General features: G+C 39.2%; 2 protein-coding genes and 3 non-coding genes across 7 annotated transcripts; 4 read left to right on the top strand and 1 right to left on the bottom strand.

Annotated features, from left to right (window-relative positions):
* Positions 1 to 195: 195 nt before the first annotated feature.
* On the bottom strand, positions 196 to 3589 carry dcun1d1 (DCN1, defective in cullin neddylation 1, domain containing 1). 2 transcript variants are annotated; one of them, XM_084481269.1, is made up of 7 exons: positions 3533 to 3589; positions 2756 to 2969; positions 2495 to 2663; positions 2010 to 2140; positions 1713 to 1795; positions 1538 to 1634; positions 199 to 846 (listed from the first exon to the last, which is right to left on the bottom strand). In XM_084481269.1, the coding sequence occupies exons 1-7, from the start codon at positions 3533 to 3535 to the stop codon at positions 770 to 772; spliced, it is 774 nt and encodes a 257-aa protein (XP_084337395.1). In that variant the 5' UTR covers positions 3536 to 3589; the 3' UTR covers positions 199 to 769. The 2 variants fall into 2 exon arrangements, with proteins under 2 accessions (XP_084337396.1, XP_084337395.1); XM_084481270.1 differs by lacking the exon at positions 1538 to 1634 and having other exon boundaries at positions 196 to 846.
* A 785-nt stretch (positions 3590 to 4374) lies between these two features.
* Positions 4375 to 10659, top strand: eif4a2 (eukaryotic translation initiation factor 4A2). 2 transcript variants are annotated; one of them, XM_084481267.1, is made up of 11 exons: positions 4375 to 4430; positions 5200 to 5251; positions 5608 to 5740; positions 6787 to 6926; positions 7311 to 7479; positions 7566 to 7675; positions 8124 to 8267; positions 8657 to 8794; positions 8903 to 8992; positions 9236 to 9315; positions 9393 to 10659. In XM_084481267.1, exons 1-11 carry the CDS (start codon positions 4402 to 4404, stop codon positions 9535 to 9537), a joined length of 1230 nt encoding a protein of 409 aa, XP_084337393.1. In that variant the 5' UTR covers positions 4375 to 4401; the 3' UTR covers positions 9538 to 10659. The 2 variants fall into 2 exon arrangements, with proteins under 2 accessions (XP_084337393.1, XP_084337392.1); XM_084481266.1 differs by having other exon boundaries at positions 4383 to 4430; positions 5188 to 5251.
* LOC311361459 (small nucleolar RNA SNORD2) lies at positions 5790 to 5862 on the top strand. The gene has a single exon (XR_014638632.1). It is a non-coding gene; the product is annotated as a small nucleolar RNA SNORD2 (small nucleolar RNA).
* Positions 7168 to 7234, top strand: LOC311361460 (small nucleolar RNA SNORD2). The gene has a single exon (XR_014638633.1). It is a non-coding gene; the product is annotated as a small nucleolar RNA SNORD2 (small nucleolar RNA).
* On the top strand, positions 8338 to 8520 carry LOC311361458 (small nucleolar RNA SNORA81). Its single transcript, XR_014638631.1, has one exon. It is a non-coding gene; the product is annotated as a small nucleolar RNA SNORA81 (small nucleolar RNA).
* Positions 10660 to 14530: the final 3871 nt, after the last annotated feature.

Raw genomic sequence — 14530 nt, 5'->3', positions numbered from 1 at the left:
GGCAGCACACGGCGATGGAACCAACACACAATTAAAGAAAGACGTAATTTAGCCCATTTAGATTAATGAGGTTAAATATAGCATTAATGAACAAATGGCAGACTATTATTACTGTTTAGCGAGAATTATGCTATAGCCCTTTGTACATTAAGAAAAATAAACAAAGATTTTAGCTGAAAGAGATACAATATTGAAATATTTATTGTCTTTATACACTTGTGTTTGAAAACAGCGTTGTTTAAAACAAAAAAATACAATCACTATTATGCACTGATCTGTCACCAAAATATTTATTAAAAGTAAAACAAATTGTAGCAGGTATGCAATCAAAAGTATTAAAATTTGATTCAATATTTCAAAGTATGAGTCCCTCGCTGACTTCCCAGATCATGATTCAAAAGCCAGGGTGTCAAGGTAGTAGCTCCTCGAGCCAGGCCCATTTGAATCGACTTGACCGCTGTGACAGGATCTGCATGGCTCCAAGATGGTCACTTCTTTTCAGTTTGTTTGAGCTCAAAGAAAAAAAGACCTAGATTTGAAATAAAAGCCCCCAAACCAAGCCCTCCCAGTCCACAGACGAGGAGGTACGCGTTCTTTATATATATTGTATATCTTCATAAAGTCTCTTTGTAAAACGTCTCGGTCCTGAGGGTTGAAAAGGCAATGTAGATCTCAGCTCAGTGCAATCCTCTTCCCCGACGCCCCACCATGGTTTGGTGAGGGTTTGTACAAATGTTAATGTTCCGGAAGCCACAGCGGGCAGCCACTGTTAAACCGCTGTACTTTTGGTCCCGATGTGTGGCCTCGCAAACTCCACAAAGTCGTCGATGAGTACCGGCCATGCTCCTTCAAAAAAAATAAATGAACAGTTTCTTTACACTGCAGACAGAGGCATTTCTCTGTAATGGAACCCCACAATAGATGCATGCAACACGAATCGGGCCATGTACACACTACGCCAGATAATAAAACAAATACTAAACATAAGTCCTTTCCCCTTGTTTCTGAACGTCACTCACTCCCGGGCTCCACTGAAAGGCTGCGTTGTGTTGAAAGTCAGCGTCGACTTAGCGCAAAAACAAAACAAAACATTGAAACTGTGAACATTGAAAACCATCAATGTTCACAGAATCATATCATCTATGAGTGAAAGTGGGAAGTTGACGATAGCGTGAGAGCAAGCGGAACGCTTTAATTATTATGGCAGCTTTTTGCGGCCAAGAGACAAGGTTGTGTGAACAAAGGGACGACCAGTGTTTAACTACCAACCAAAACGTTAAGGCGTGGATCTCCAAAGTGGAGGACCTTGAGAAGTGTGGCTGGAATAAACATACATTTGAAAATAAAAAATATATATAATTGGGTGTTATAAATAAATAAAAAGTGTTTGTTTGTGTGCAGACAAAAACAGGTGGCTTACGTGGTCTGAATATGACCTTCAGGCAAGTTATGAACTTTCAGTTGTATGAATGGCCTTTTACTACAATGTGCAAACCCCAAAACACGGAAAAGGAGTAATTTATCTCTCTGTACACACCTTCCTCATCGTAATTCGACATGTCGTCTGTGATCATTGTGCTGAAGTCTAACAAGAGGTTCCATGTGTCTTTGGGAATTGACCTTTTATGGTGTTCCTGCAGGAAGTGAGGTATGGACTGAAGTTAGCCAACAACAAAGGACGGTTGAAATATTGATAATACCAATTCACTTACAACTAAAAATTTGTTCCACAGATCCAGGAACTTGAATCTTCCAGCCAATACTAAATTCCAGTATGCGATTGCCATTTCTAGATCTAAAAAAAAGTTGATATAATAAATATATGTATGCATATATACAAAAGGGAAGTGTAAAACATGTAGAATTAAATACATGTGTGGACACACACACACACACACACACACACACACACACACACACACACACACACACACACACACACACACACACACACACACACACACACACACACACACACACACACACACACACACACACAAAACACTTACCTAATCCTTTCTGGCCAGGATTCTTAGCAAAGTTAAATGTAAACTGGTAAAAGTCCTTAAATCTTCCTTGATCTTTCAGCTCTTGTTCCATTTTGGGTAACTGAGCTTTTAGCTTCTCTATACTGTCACACCTAAGACAAAGAAAACAAGCTTCAGAACAAGAACGACAAATTGACGTTGGTGTGGTAAGTTGGTTTAAGAAGGGTTCTGCATGGGGTAAGGGTCCTCAACGTCAATGTATGCAAGCTGGAATATTTCTCAAGCTGCAGAGTTTATGATGAGCAGTGAACAGTTACTATTTTAGTTGTTCTCATTAAAACCAAAATATGAACACATTATCAATACTGAAAAAAGTAAGAAAAATAAAATTACCCTGATGTATTCATCTTTGCCAGCTCTGTGCTAGGCTAAAAACATGTCTAGGCGTTGCAGCGACAGCTACCCAACACTGGCAACAGAAATGGCATATGGAGTATTCTTCTCACCCTTGCTCTGTCATTCCATCCATGAACTCCTGCTTCGAGAACTCACATTGCGTGGCGGCACGGAACTTCCACGCTATAAGGAGCACGCTTACACTAGCCGGGTCCAGACCCAGGTCGTCACAAAACTGCTGGATTCCATCAATACCGATCTTGTTATCATCTTGAGGATCTATAAGGGAAAGTGAGTAAGTAAGACAGAAGAGGTCTAGGGAGAACAGCAAATGATATTGTCTGCCGGTTCATCTGCTTTAAAAACAGTACCTCGGTATCGGTTGTATAGCTGTTCAAGCCTTCTCTTATCCAAGACTCCCTTTAAATTTGAAACGTAGAGCTCTGGGTTTTGGAAGAAGTTATCAGTGGCAACGTCTAACTTCCACTCATTTTGTGATAGACAGGCTAACGCAATCTTCTCATTGGACTGAGTGAAGATCATGAACTGACGAACTTTATCCTTCTGTGAGGACTTCAGCTTGTTCTGCAGAAGAAAATAACAAGAAGATTCAAAATGAAAAGAACATCGGTCCAAACCTTTACACTAGCACATCCAGCCAGGTCCCAAAACCCTGTGTGTACCTGAAGTCGTTTATGGATAGATCTATACAGTAAAGGTATGTAGGGAATCTCGTGTTGTCAATATGTGAAACTATCAATAGTTTGCGGAAAATTGAGATCCACAGATTGTTTGTTCAAAACATTTAACTAGCCGGGTTTGCTACCTCATTGATATTTGATTAACTTTCGGTTTAGGGCAAAGTACAACACTCATAATAATTTCAAATGAAATGATGACATATAGTAGACTATATGGAAGTTGCTATAAACAATTAATAACAAAATAAGCTAAACTGGCTAGCTTGTGTTCCCCATGTTGTACCGTTAGCAAGTTAACCACTAATGGCTAAAACCATCTACCGGGATTTCGTGGTCCTCGGTGCCTCTTCTGGCTCAGATTAATCATTCACACATGTTAGGGCTACACAGTGTTTCCCTATTTATCGTTGGAACTGCTAAAAACCAATAGATTGAGGTAGCATTTACCATGTTTGAAATAGCCCGACTCTCTTTTTTCCATCCAGCTGGCTAACCTGTGCTAAGTTACTAGGTACAATACATATTTCCGGTTGCAATATGTTCTCTTCAGATTAAAAGTTAAAATAAGTGATAGACACAAGTGAATCAGATGTTGGAATAATTTACATTGTACAAATGGTATGCTCTTTATTACTGAAGTTCTGTACAGAGTAGATAAAACATCGATCTGCCAAAATTTATTTTGATAGATAACCGGAAGTAGTTTAAGAAAAATGATCGAAGTTTGAGTTAATTATTTGTTTGACGTTTAATTATCAATAGATTTTAAAAAACAAAAACCTATACTAGAGCTAAGAAATGTATATTTCTTAAAAATGTATAATGTTAATATAGGCCAATAAGAAGTGTTTTAGAGATTTGCTCAGACCACTTAAATACATCCATAAATGAATATCCCTACAACATTGTTTGAATATTATTTGGTAAATATCCTATTTCAATAATAATTTCTAATAGGCTATATGTGTGACCTACTTGAGTTAATGAAACACACAAGAAATGGAAATCTCAACCTCGCCGGAACTCATTTTAACCTCAGAGTCTCTGGCACAAGAACTCCTGAATACTGCAATATCCTTCCGCTCCAAAATATAGTTAAAAGTATTTGTTACATTATAATTAGTCACTGCTCACGATTTCTAAAATGTTTATATAACAGTAAATCTGGAGTTTAAATATTTAGTGAGTGTACTATTGTTCAAGTATACATAAAATTGGATTTTACATTCATCAACGAATATAGTCCCGCCACATAAAAGCAGCTGCAGTCGTCATAAGCGATCTTTCCAGCCGCATGCCGAAGTTGATAACAGACCATGTCGAGTGAGTCTTCTGATTTCAACAGGTAAATGACACTGTCTGTTTGCTATATTGGTCATTAAAATGTGTATTTGTTCAATTTCGGCCTATATATTCAAAATGTTTTGCACTTAATGTGCTCGACCTAAAGAAACGAGACTTGGTGCATTTCCAGCCAGGCCTCACCGAGCTCCTTGCTAGCGTGTTGTTCGGCGTACTCTAGTGCAAAGCTCCCTGTTAATTATGTTATAATACTACATGTGAAGTCGAATATAAGATGTACACCCCAATGGGCCCGTAGTATGCACATGTATATTGGCAATAAACGACCAAACTGTAACGTTGAATTAGAACCATGTACCCTGAAGATATCCAGAGGGCCTTGTTCGCCATGCAGCTCGGTGCAGAAGGCTGTAGTAGTTTAGCCGACCCGTTTCCTCATAAGCGTAAATCCGATTTATAATCAGAAGTGCACGTTTTGACTAGCCTAAGGCACGTTTCATTATTGAACCATAGTTCTCGATATCTGACACGTGTTCTGTTCTTCGGCGCAATGCAGTCGGGCTGTTTAAAACATGGTAACATTTCATAGTTTATAACACAGTCTCGTGCCCTTAATTTGAATACTTTTAATTTGTTCTATTATACATTTAATGCGGAATTGGGACGTTTTTTGTAACGCGTTTGATTCAGTAAACATGAGATTCATTGTACCAGTTGGATCTCTGGCAAACTGAATACATCATCCGTACTAGCTTTATGCTGGTTTATGAAGCTATCGGATGTATTCTGACTTTAAACTGTTTTCTCTCCAGAGATGGAGACCATGGGGGACCAGAAGGGATGGAGCCAGATGGCATCATCGAGGTATATTATTTCAAGTAATTTATGAATGTATAAATAATTACCCAATCAATAATATGCCTGTTTCTTTTCCCCTTGATTAAAAAAAAAAATAATAGAAATACTCCTAAACTTATTTTGCAAATGTCTAGTGGCTAAGCAATGCCTTTTTGGGGCAGGTAAAGTCTGTCCTACACAATAGGTTTCTCTACATTGGAAATCTATTACTTGATAAGCAGTCACAACCATTTTTGTTTCTCCTAGTTTCTCCCAAATGCTGTATATGACATGACCAGTTGTCTTGTGTAAATGTTAGTGCAGGACTCACGCAACTTTTTACTTGTTGCTTAGTAGTTTTTTTTTTTAACTTATTCCTTCAGAGCAACTGGACTGAAATTACAGACAACTTTGATGACATGAACCTGAAGGAGGCCCTTCTGAGGGGTATCTATGCCTATGGCTTTGAGAAGCCATCTGCCATTCAGCAAAGGGCAATTATCCCTTGCATCAAAGGTACATGTTTATTAATGTAACAATCTTGATTGGTGAACCTAGTGCTTTTGAGTGAAATGATGTTTACCATCTTTCGGGGCTTACTTTGAACTGGTGACAACTTTTTATACTACTGATCACTCAAAATCATTCAGGAAAACCATATTGCTTCTTTGCTTAAAATCTCACTTTTCAACTAGGCTTGGGCGGTATTGTGTTACACCAGGGTATTTAGACTTGCAGACGGTATCACGGTCCAAATGCAAACTCCTTTTCCGGAACCTTTTTTCTGAACTCTTATAAATGCATACTGTATATTAGGCCTGGGCAATAAAACAATTAATTATCGTATCATGATAGACTTTTGATCAGTATCAATATAAAACGTGTTCATCTATCGATAACAGACTTGACCACCGAATCTAGCAGCTGGGTTTGTTAGACAAACACGTTTCCATACTTATTTACAAATTTGAGTGATTTTTGTGTTCATTGTTCTATCGACATTGGAGTATTTATCAATGAATAACAGTGGAAGGTCATTAAGTGTTAAACATAAGTGTTTAAATCCAGCATGGTAATTCCTAGTCTTTTTAGGTCATTCAAATTCTCAATAGTTATCGATATCAATATGATAAAGTTATATCTGTCGTTCAGCCATATCGACCACGCCTACTGTATATTATGCAGGTCACTTTCCATGCGGCTACATTGGAAATTATAAAAGTTGACTCAATGGATTAAAAAGAGACTTTGGTCCCATCTATCAATCTATGGGCCATAAGTACTTAAACCAATCGACTTGTCTAAGTTGGTAATTGCGTAATAGACTCGTAGCATTGTAAGCTGACATTTTACCTTCAAGTTAAAAACATAAAGCCCCAGTTTCTATTTTGTTTACGCATACAGTATAGCCCGGTGGAAGGTATAACAAAAACAGATGCCGTCCAAGCCTACTGACAACATTGAGCTACTTTAATGCAGGAGTGTTTGGTCAACTGGTTTTGTGGCTGAAATATTTGTTTATTTTTGAACATGGTTGACTTCAGTGTGTTCTCCCCAATTAGGTTATGATGTCATTGCCCAAGCCCAGTCAGGCACTGGTAAGACGGCCACTTTTGCCATCTCTATCTTGCAACAGCTGGACATAGAACAGAAGGAGACCCAAGCTCTGGTGTTGGCCCCCACCAGAGAACTGGCTCAGCAGGTATGCTGGTCCTGAGGTCAGGGTTAACTTAACTGTTTCTCAGACCAAGGCTGGCATAATCGGGACAGTGGCTCAAAAGACAAAGGTATTTTTTTCCAACACTCATTCTCAAAATCCAAAACTAATAGATGGACCCCCTCTTAGGATTGGTGTAGTCCCTGTCCGTGACTGCATTGGTCTGAAAGGTGATGTGGCTCTGCTGGTTGGAATGTAAAACCATGTCTTCCCTGCTGTGGGAAATGAGTGAGATGATTGTTCATCTTTCGGGACTGACCCAATAATGGGGACAAACTTTTTGCTGATCACTCATTCAATCATGTCACCTTCCAACCTTTTGTAGAGTGTGCTTACTGAAACGCATCAATGTGTCTGTTGATGTATTAGATCCAGAAGGTGATCATCGCGCTGGGCGACTACATGGGAGCAACCTGCCATGCCTGCATTGGAGGCACCAATGTCCGCAATGAAATGCAGAAGCTCCAGGCAGAGGCCCCCCACATGGTGGTGGGAACCCCAGGGCGTGTCTTTGACATGCTTAATAGGAGATACCTCTGTAGGTACATTGTCACAAGTTTCTACTTATCATTGTTTCCTCAGGTATTGAAGAATGTCTAATAATAGACTTATTAATTTGCTTAGCGCCTAAATGGATCAAGATGTTTGTGTTGGACGAAGCCGATGAGATGCTTAGTCGAGGTTTCAAGGATCAGATCTATGAGATCTTTCAGAAACTGAGTACAAACATCCAAGTAAGTGACTAATAAGGCAACTTGCACAACCACTCTTCTGTAAAAATAATTGCCAAAATTGTGTGATCCAATTTTTGCAAAATGCAACATTGCTAGTGTAGAGTAGGCCCCCTCCCTACAAAGCCACTCTGCAAACCATGACTAGCTTGCATGCAGGTAGACAAATTTGTAAGCCTGCTAAACGCTTGGCTGGGGTTATTACAGACCTCTGGCTATCCATCCTTATAGCATTTTTTTAAATTCTTTACAGCATTTTATCAAAAGCTAATATTGTCTGCCCTACCTTATCACAGAAGAGTATTGTAGAGTGCAGCAAATAGGATATAGTCAAACCTCTTGCTGTTCCTTGACCTGTGTCTCAAAGCCTGCCATCTAATGTAATGTTCTTTACATGCCACTTGATGAAGTTTAAACTCAAGTCCAGCTCTAACAGCCTTGTGTTTAACAGGTGGTTCTTCTTTCTGCTACGATGCCAGCCGACGTGTTGGAAGTGACGAAAAAGTTCATGAGAGATCCGATTCGCATCCTGGTGAAGAAGGAAGAGCTTACCCTGGAGGGTATTAAACAGTTCTACATAAATGTTGAACGAGAGGTAGGTGGCGTTTTCAACTGACGGTCCCGTCTCTAGTTTCACACAATTTTAATGCATTCACTTGAATGCACCCTTCTTTTTAAAGCACCCTGCTAAAACTGCGACAGTCAGGCTTTGATGCCTAGCTGTTGTGGCCTTGTAAGCATGGGTACACCAAGGAAGGAGAGCATAAGCACAGTGTCGATAGTTAGGCTTGGGAGGACCTCTTTCTTAATGTCCAGTATCCCTCGGCTCAAGATGCTGTGCAACATTGCACAATGATTGCCTTGAAACTACACTTTGTTCTTATCTTGGGTGTCGTTGGGTCCACATCTACTGCAATCCACTTCTTAACATGAATTCCGTTTCATGGGTAATTCTAACCTATTGGTCATTTTCATTGTCACAAGGAGTGGAAGCTGGAGACGCTGTGTGACCTGTACGAGACTCTAACCATCACCCAGGCCGTGATCTTTCTCAACACCAGGAGGAAGGTGGACTGGCTCACTGACAAGATGCATTCTAGGGACTTCACGGTGTCTGCTCTTGTAAGATCTGGTGTCACTTTTATCTAATTGCTATATGAATTCTATGCTTTTCTAGAAGTTAGGATAGGGATGTTTAGGTTTTTAAATGCTAACTTTAAATCCTCTCAGCATGGTGACATGGAGCAGAAGGAGAGAGACGTCATCATGAGGGAGTTCCGATCTGGGTCCAGTAGGGTCCTGATCACCACTGATCTTCTGGTGAGTGACAATCCTGATACTCACTAGTTTGAACTTCCTACCCAAAGTCTATTACTTTGCAACCGTCCTATAAATGGCTAAGCAATTCCACTTTGGGGAGATCAAGGTCTGTGCTCCACAATGGGTTTCTCTACATTGGAAATCTATTACTTTATAAGCAGTCAACAAATGCATTGGTCCAAATGGTTTGAACTAGAAGTTGAGTAGATCATGACTTTTTTTAATTATTTTTTTTATGTTAAGGCTCGTGGAATCGACGTACAGCAAGTTTCCCTGGTCATAAACTATGACCTACCAACTAATCGAGAGAACTATATTCATAGGTAAGTTGCAGCCCCGATGCCTAGCAACACTGCACTGTTTGCAGTCAACACGCCAACAGCCTTGTTTTACCTTCTAGAATTGGGCGTGGCGGTCGTTTTGGCAGAAAAGGAGTTGCTATCAACTTTGTCACGGAGGAGGACAAGAGGATTCTGCGGGACATTGAGACCTTTTACAACACAACTATAGAGGAGATGCCAATGAATGTGGCTGATCTGATTTGAGCCGGGAGATCTCTTTAACGCAGCGATGTAAATCGTCCACTTGCATCATGTTTATATTATTCTAAAGTGGAAACTCTTAATTGCTCTAACTTTGGATAATAATGTTCAAATATGTTAAAAGCAAGGTGTCTTTAATGAAGGACAGTTTGTAGGTTCTAACCTTGATAGTTTGCTGGTCTGCACTACGATAGCTATGGGGTCTTTAAACAGAGTCTCTAGCAGGCATCTCTTTCCATGTTCAATAGTGTTGAGTGTATTGGATATACTTCACCATTTAGTGATTTACTTGTGGACTAAAAAGTACAAGTGCTGTATAAAGTCTGAAAATTATGTTATGCTAATGTCTATATATAAATGTGTATGCACTATAGTGACTTAGTATATTAAACTATTTTCTTTAATTGGTTTGCTGTATGTGGCTTTACCGTTAAGATGAAGCTAGTTTTGTAAATAGTTAGCCCAGTTGTATAAATGTCTTAATAAAACGGAAATTGCGCAAATTTCTATTTGTTTAAAAAAAAAAAAGGATTACCAGACTTGCCACTTGACTTCAGTTAAGTACAGAGTTCTCATCAAATAAAGTTGCATAAGTCAATGTAGAAGGGGCATCAGAAGGCCTATGGTTAGAACCACGGTATGGATTCAAATTCTCAATAAATTCCTACATGTTCATCATGCAGCATGGGAGTACTGCATGTAGCACGTGGGCTTCAAATCTTCAGAAGAAATGGTATACAATAGAAATGTAGATCAATTTAAAATAAATTGTTCAGTACATATTGCATAGCTTCATGGATATTAATGTTTCCATTGTGTTAATTCAAATGTAAATATACACCCTGCTAGAATAAAGTAGCGTTGCTGACTTTTCTTTTCTGTACCTTTTATAATACTTGTGGTGTTTTTTTTTTTGGCTAAGCCACTGCATGCTTTCATCTTTGCATTGAAGATTCTCATCGAAAGGTCTTAATGACAATTTAGTACATCTAAAGTAAAATGACGAACCATTCTGAGCAGTGTTTGATCTTGATAGGGCTTGTACTTCGTGACATCACATAGCATAGGCATATCGGTAGGGATGGTGTTTTGTCAACATATCTCGAATAAAACATTCATAAATAATCAAGATGATATCATTCAGTCTTGTAGCTTCTACGTATGCATATACCATCGGCTCAATATCATGGTAATTTTGCCATGGACTACATGATCATCTAAATATAGATATTTACACTCATTTATACACATACATGTGTGGATATATCCATATATGTATTTATATTTATATATATATACACAGTGGGGAAAATAAGTAATGAACGCGTCAACATCTCAGTAAAGATTTCTGATGAGGCTGTCTGCATGACATTTTCACCAGATGTCAGTAACAACCCAAATAATCCACACACAAAAAAATCAAACATGTATGTACATGACGAAAGTTATGTGTAATGTTGAAGTGATTATGGGAATAAATATTGAACACATGAAGAAGAAGAGGTGCAAAAGGGCATGGGAAGCCAATAAACCCACTGAAATCTGTCAGTAGGCCTATGTAAGAAGCGATCCTGCCCCCTATCAATGCAAATTAATATCAGTTGGATTAGTCCTAATTGATGATATAAAAAGGTTTCTCATTACCAAGTTGTCACTCAAGAAGTATTTCATGATGGGTAAAAGCAAAGAGCTGTCCCAAGACCTTCGCAAGCTTATTGTAGAAAAACATACGGATTGCATTGGTTACAGACGAATACCTAAACTTCTGAATGTTCCAGTGAGCACTGTTGGGGCCATTATCCAGAAGTGGAAAGAACATCATCACACCATTAACCGGCCATGACCAGGTGCTCCTCGCAAGATTTCTGACAGGAGTCCATCAAATAATTAGAAGAGTTGTCCAAGAACCAAGAACCACTTGGGGAGATCTTCAGAAAGACCTGGAAGAATCAGGTACAGTTGTTTCAAAGAAAACAATTAGTAATGCACTCAACCACCATGGCCTCTGCACGCTCACCACGCAAGACACCACTGCTCAAGAAAAGGCACGTGGAAGCTTGCTCAAAACTCTTTGGCTGTCATAGCATACACCATGTTTGGAGGAGAATTGGCACTGCACATCACCCTAAAAACACCACACCAACAGAAGTTTTGAGGTGGGAGCCTCATGGTGTGGGGCTGTTTCTCAGCATCTGGCACTGGCAGACTTCATATAATTGAAGGAAAGATGAATGGAGAAATGTACCGTGACATTCTTGATAAGAATCTGCTGCCATCCAGCAGGATGCTGAAGATGACACGATGGTGGACATTTCAGCAGGACAATAATCCCAAACACACAGCCAAGGAAACTCTCAATTGGTTTCAGAGAAAGAATCAAGCTGTTAGAATGGCCCAGTCAATCACTGACTTGAATCCAATTGAAAACCTCTGGAAAGAACTGAAGATCAGAGTTTGTAGAAGATGCCCCCGGAACCTTCAAGATTTGAAGACAGGGTTAGTGTTTGTGTGGAAGAATGGGTAAAATTCACAGCTGAGCAATGTGTGCGACTAGTTTCTTCATACAGGGGGTGTGTTCTGTATGAAGAAGTGTGTTCAAAACTTTTTCCCTTGTCATTTCACTTTATTACACACAACTTTATGTATGTACTTATTTGTTTTGATATATGTAGGCCTATGTGTGGATTACTTGGATTATTACTGACATCTGGTGAAAATGTCATGCCGATAGCCCCATCAGAAATATCTTTACTGAGAAAAATGTTAATGCATTCAAAAATGTTGATGTGATCCCCCCCACCCACCCCCCATGTTAAACTTCCTTTCATTCCTATCAGTCATTACGTCCAAAACACCTAGATTCAAAACGAGGGCAGAGGTTATTTTATAATTGTACTGTTAATCAATACATGTAAATATTGAACCTTCATTGCTAAAAAAAATTCATTGCTTTATATTGTAACGTTCCCTCGTTTCCAAGTTTTTATTGGACTTCATTTACTCACAGGAGACCACACACTTTACATTATTTACAGTATTTGGTAAAAAGCTTTGTCCAATGATATCTACAGGGATATGATCCACAAACATTTTGAACTTGTGTCTTGGTAGCATCCCTTTTGTTAGTTGCTTCATTTTGTTGTCAAATTTGCTGCTGATCTGTAAAACGTGGACGTAAGAGTGACGTGAGCTGGTACTGTCATTTGCGAAACCCACATTCAACAAAAAATGTTTTTACATTATGGAGAAAACATTCCATTTTTTATCCTTCAGGTTAGCCTTAAAGGGGTAGTTCGGAAGTTTGGATATTGGACCATTTCCAAGTGAGCCAGTGTGTTATTTATCATTGGAGACCATTTTCAACACGTTTAATTCAGTCTTTCTGGTTGCAGAGATCGCTGGTGCCTGCCAACAGTTTTACCATCTCCACAGAGGCAAATAAATTATACCGCCAGACTATCGATGTAAATGTCTGTTCAAAGAATGTTAGAAATAAAATTATCCTTTTTATACTAGCAACCAATTCACTACAGCAGAACGTAAACAGATGCGCACTCCAGTTGGGACACCTAGTAGTAGGTAGCCTGATGCATCAGCCGCTTACTTCATTACATTTCATATAGCTTATATGGTTGAGGCAAATTAAATTTGCCGGAACCAGTAGGCGGCGCTAGCCTGGCTAAGTAGTAGGTGCCTAGGTAATATCAGTCCGCCACTGCCGTAGCCTGCTTCCAACTACAGGGAAGTATAAACTAAATGCAATGCAAAAATCAACAGACATTTACATCGATAGTCTGGCATTATAATTTATTTGCCTCAGGTGTACTGCGGAGTGGGTAAAACAGTTTTTATTGGCAGGCTAGCAGAAACCGTTGACTTGTGCTAGCTTAGCACCAGCGATCTCTGCAACTAGAAGGACTGAATGAAACATGTTAAATGATAAATAACACACTGGCTCACTTGGAAATGAGGTCCGATGTCAAATTCCGAACTACCCCTTTAACAATTAATATGTACTATCGTATTAACTACTTATTTAATAAATACAACATTGTTTTCATTTGTCAAATTAAGCTATGGTAAACACACTCAAAATACATTCACGCCCTGTAGAGGTGTGCAATGATGTGTTCCAAATGCCTCGGACACCAGCCTTCCGAGTTGCACTTGTGATGTCATTTTCTGTCTCATAGCATTTATAGCGTTCATGTTCGTCTTTGTGATTGTCATGTCATTGGCTAGTCATTGTTATTTTTAGCTACATTAGCCTCTTTAGAAAACCAGCTTCCTTCCAATACTTCCTTTCGAACATAGGAAAAGACAGCACTGTTTAAAATGAATTTGACTCCTTTTCCTAACCGACATCATTGCGCGACGGCGGGTATTGCTGACCTCTAGCATCTCTAGCGTGAAACAAATTTTCCGAAGATGGACTACAACAAGCTTTTTTGATCCATGCGTTCTTGTATTGATTTCATCAGGTTGTCGCCAACAGTGAGAATCACTTAGGTCTGACTTGGCAAACGGAAATATTTTAGGCCACTTGAATCCCATTTCACATGTGAAAAAAAGAGGCTAAACTTATGTTGATGTTGAAATAACTGCCCCCAGTAGTCTTTCTTAAATGTGAAGTTGGCATTTTCTTTTCTTATGGTGTATATTATGTGCTTACTAACCAGCAATAAATTAATTAATTTTGATTCAAATAATTATGTTTCTGGAAACTGGTCAGTAAACTTCGTCAGTGGCCTGTTTCTTTAAATATTTCCGCAGTAAAGGATTATGGGATACCAATATCTCCTTTCCTTTCGTAAAGGTTGGTCAGGAGTAACCTATGCTAAAGGAGGGTTAAAGGATGCATCAAGGTACCCTTCCTAAGCATTTTTAGAATTCAAACCACCTTTCCACCAAGTACTTCCGGGTCATCTCGTTAGGAAATGACATTTCCAATGCAAAAAAGAGAATCCGTAGAGGCCCCCAGAGAATCTGTAGAGGC

The sequence above is a fragment of the Micromesistius poutassou genome (assembly GCF_964030765.1).
Source record: "Micromesistius poutassou genome assembly, chromosome: 16".
In the NCBI taxonomy this organism is placed as follows: domain Eukaryota; kingdom Metazoa; phylum Chordata; class Actinopteri; order Gadiformes; family Gadidae; genus Micromesistius; species Micromesistius poutassou.
This window is presented reverse-complemented; position numbering and strand designations above follow the sequence as displayed.

Bases quoted from the DNA above. Each gene is read 5' to 3' on its own strand.
- dcun1d1 (XM_084481269.1), bottom strand. The intron at 2,141-2,494 runs GTGAGAAGAATA...TCTTTGTCTTAG, and splicing joins GATGGAATGACAGAGCAAGG to GTGTGACAGTATAGAGAAGC. The intron at 1,635-1,712 runs GTAAGTGAATTG...CACTTCCTGCAG, and splicing joins TGTGGAACAAATTTTTAGTT to GAACACCATAAAAGGTCAAT.
- eif4a2 (XM_084481266.1), top strand. From the start codon at position 4,402: ATGTCGAGTGAGTCTTCTGATTTCAACAG. The intron at 6,927-7,310 runs GTATGCTGGTCC...TTGATGTATTAG, and splicing joins CCAGAGAACTGGCTCAGCAG to ATCCAGAAGGTGATCATCGC. The intron at 8,795-8,902 runs GTAAGATCTGGT...AAATCCTCTCAG, and splicing joins ACTTCACGGTGTCTGCTCTT to CATGGTGACATGGAGCAGAA.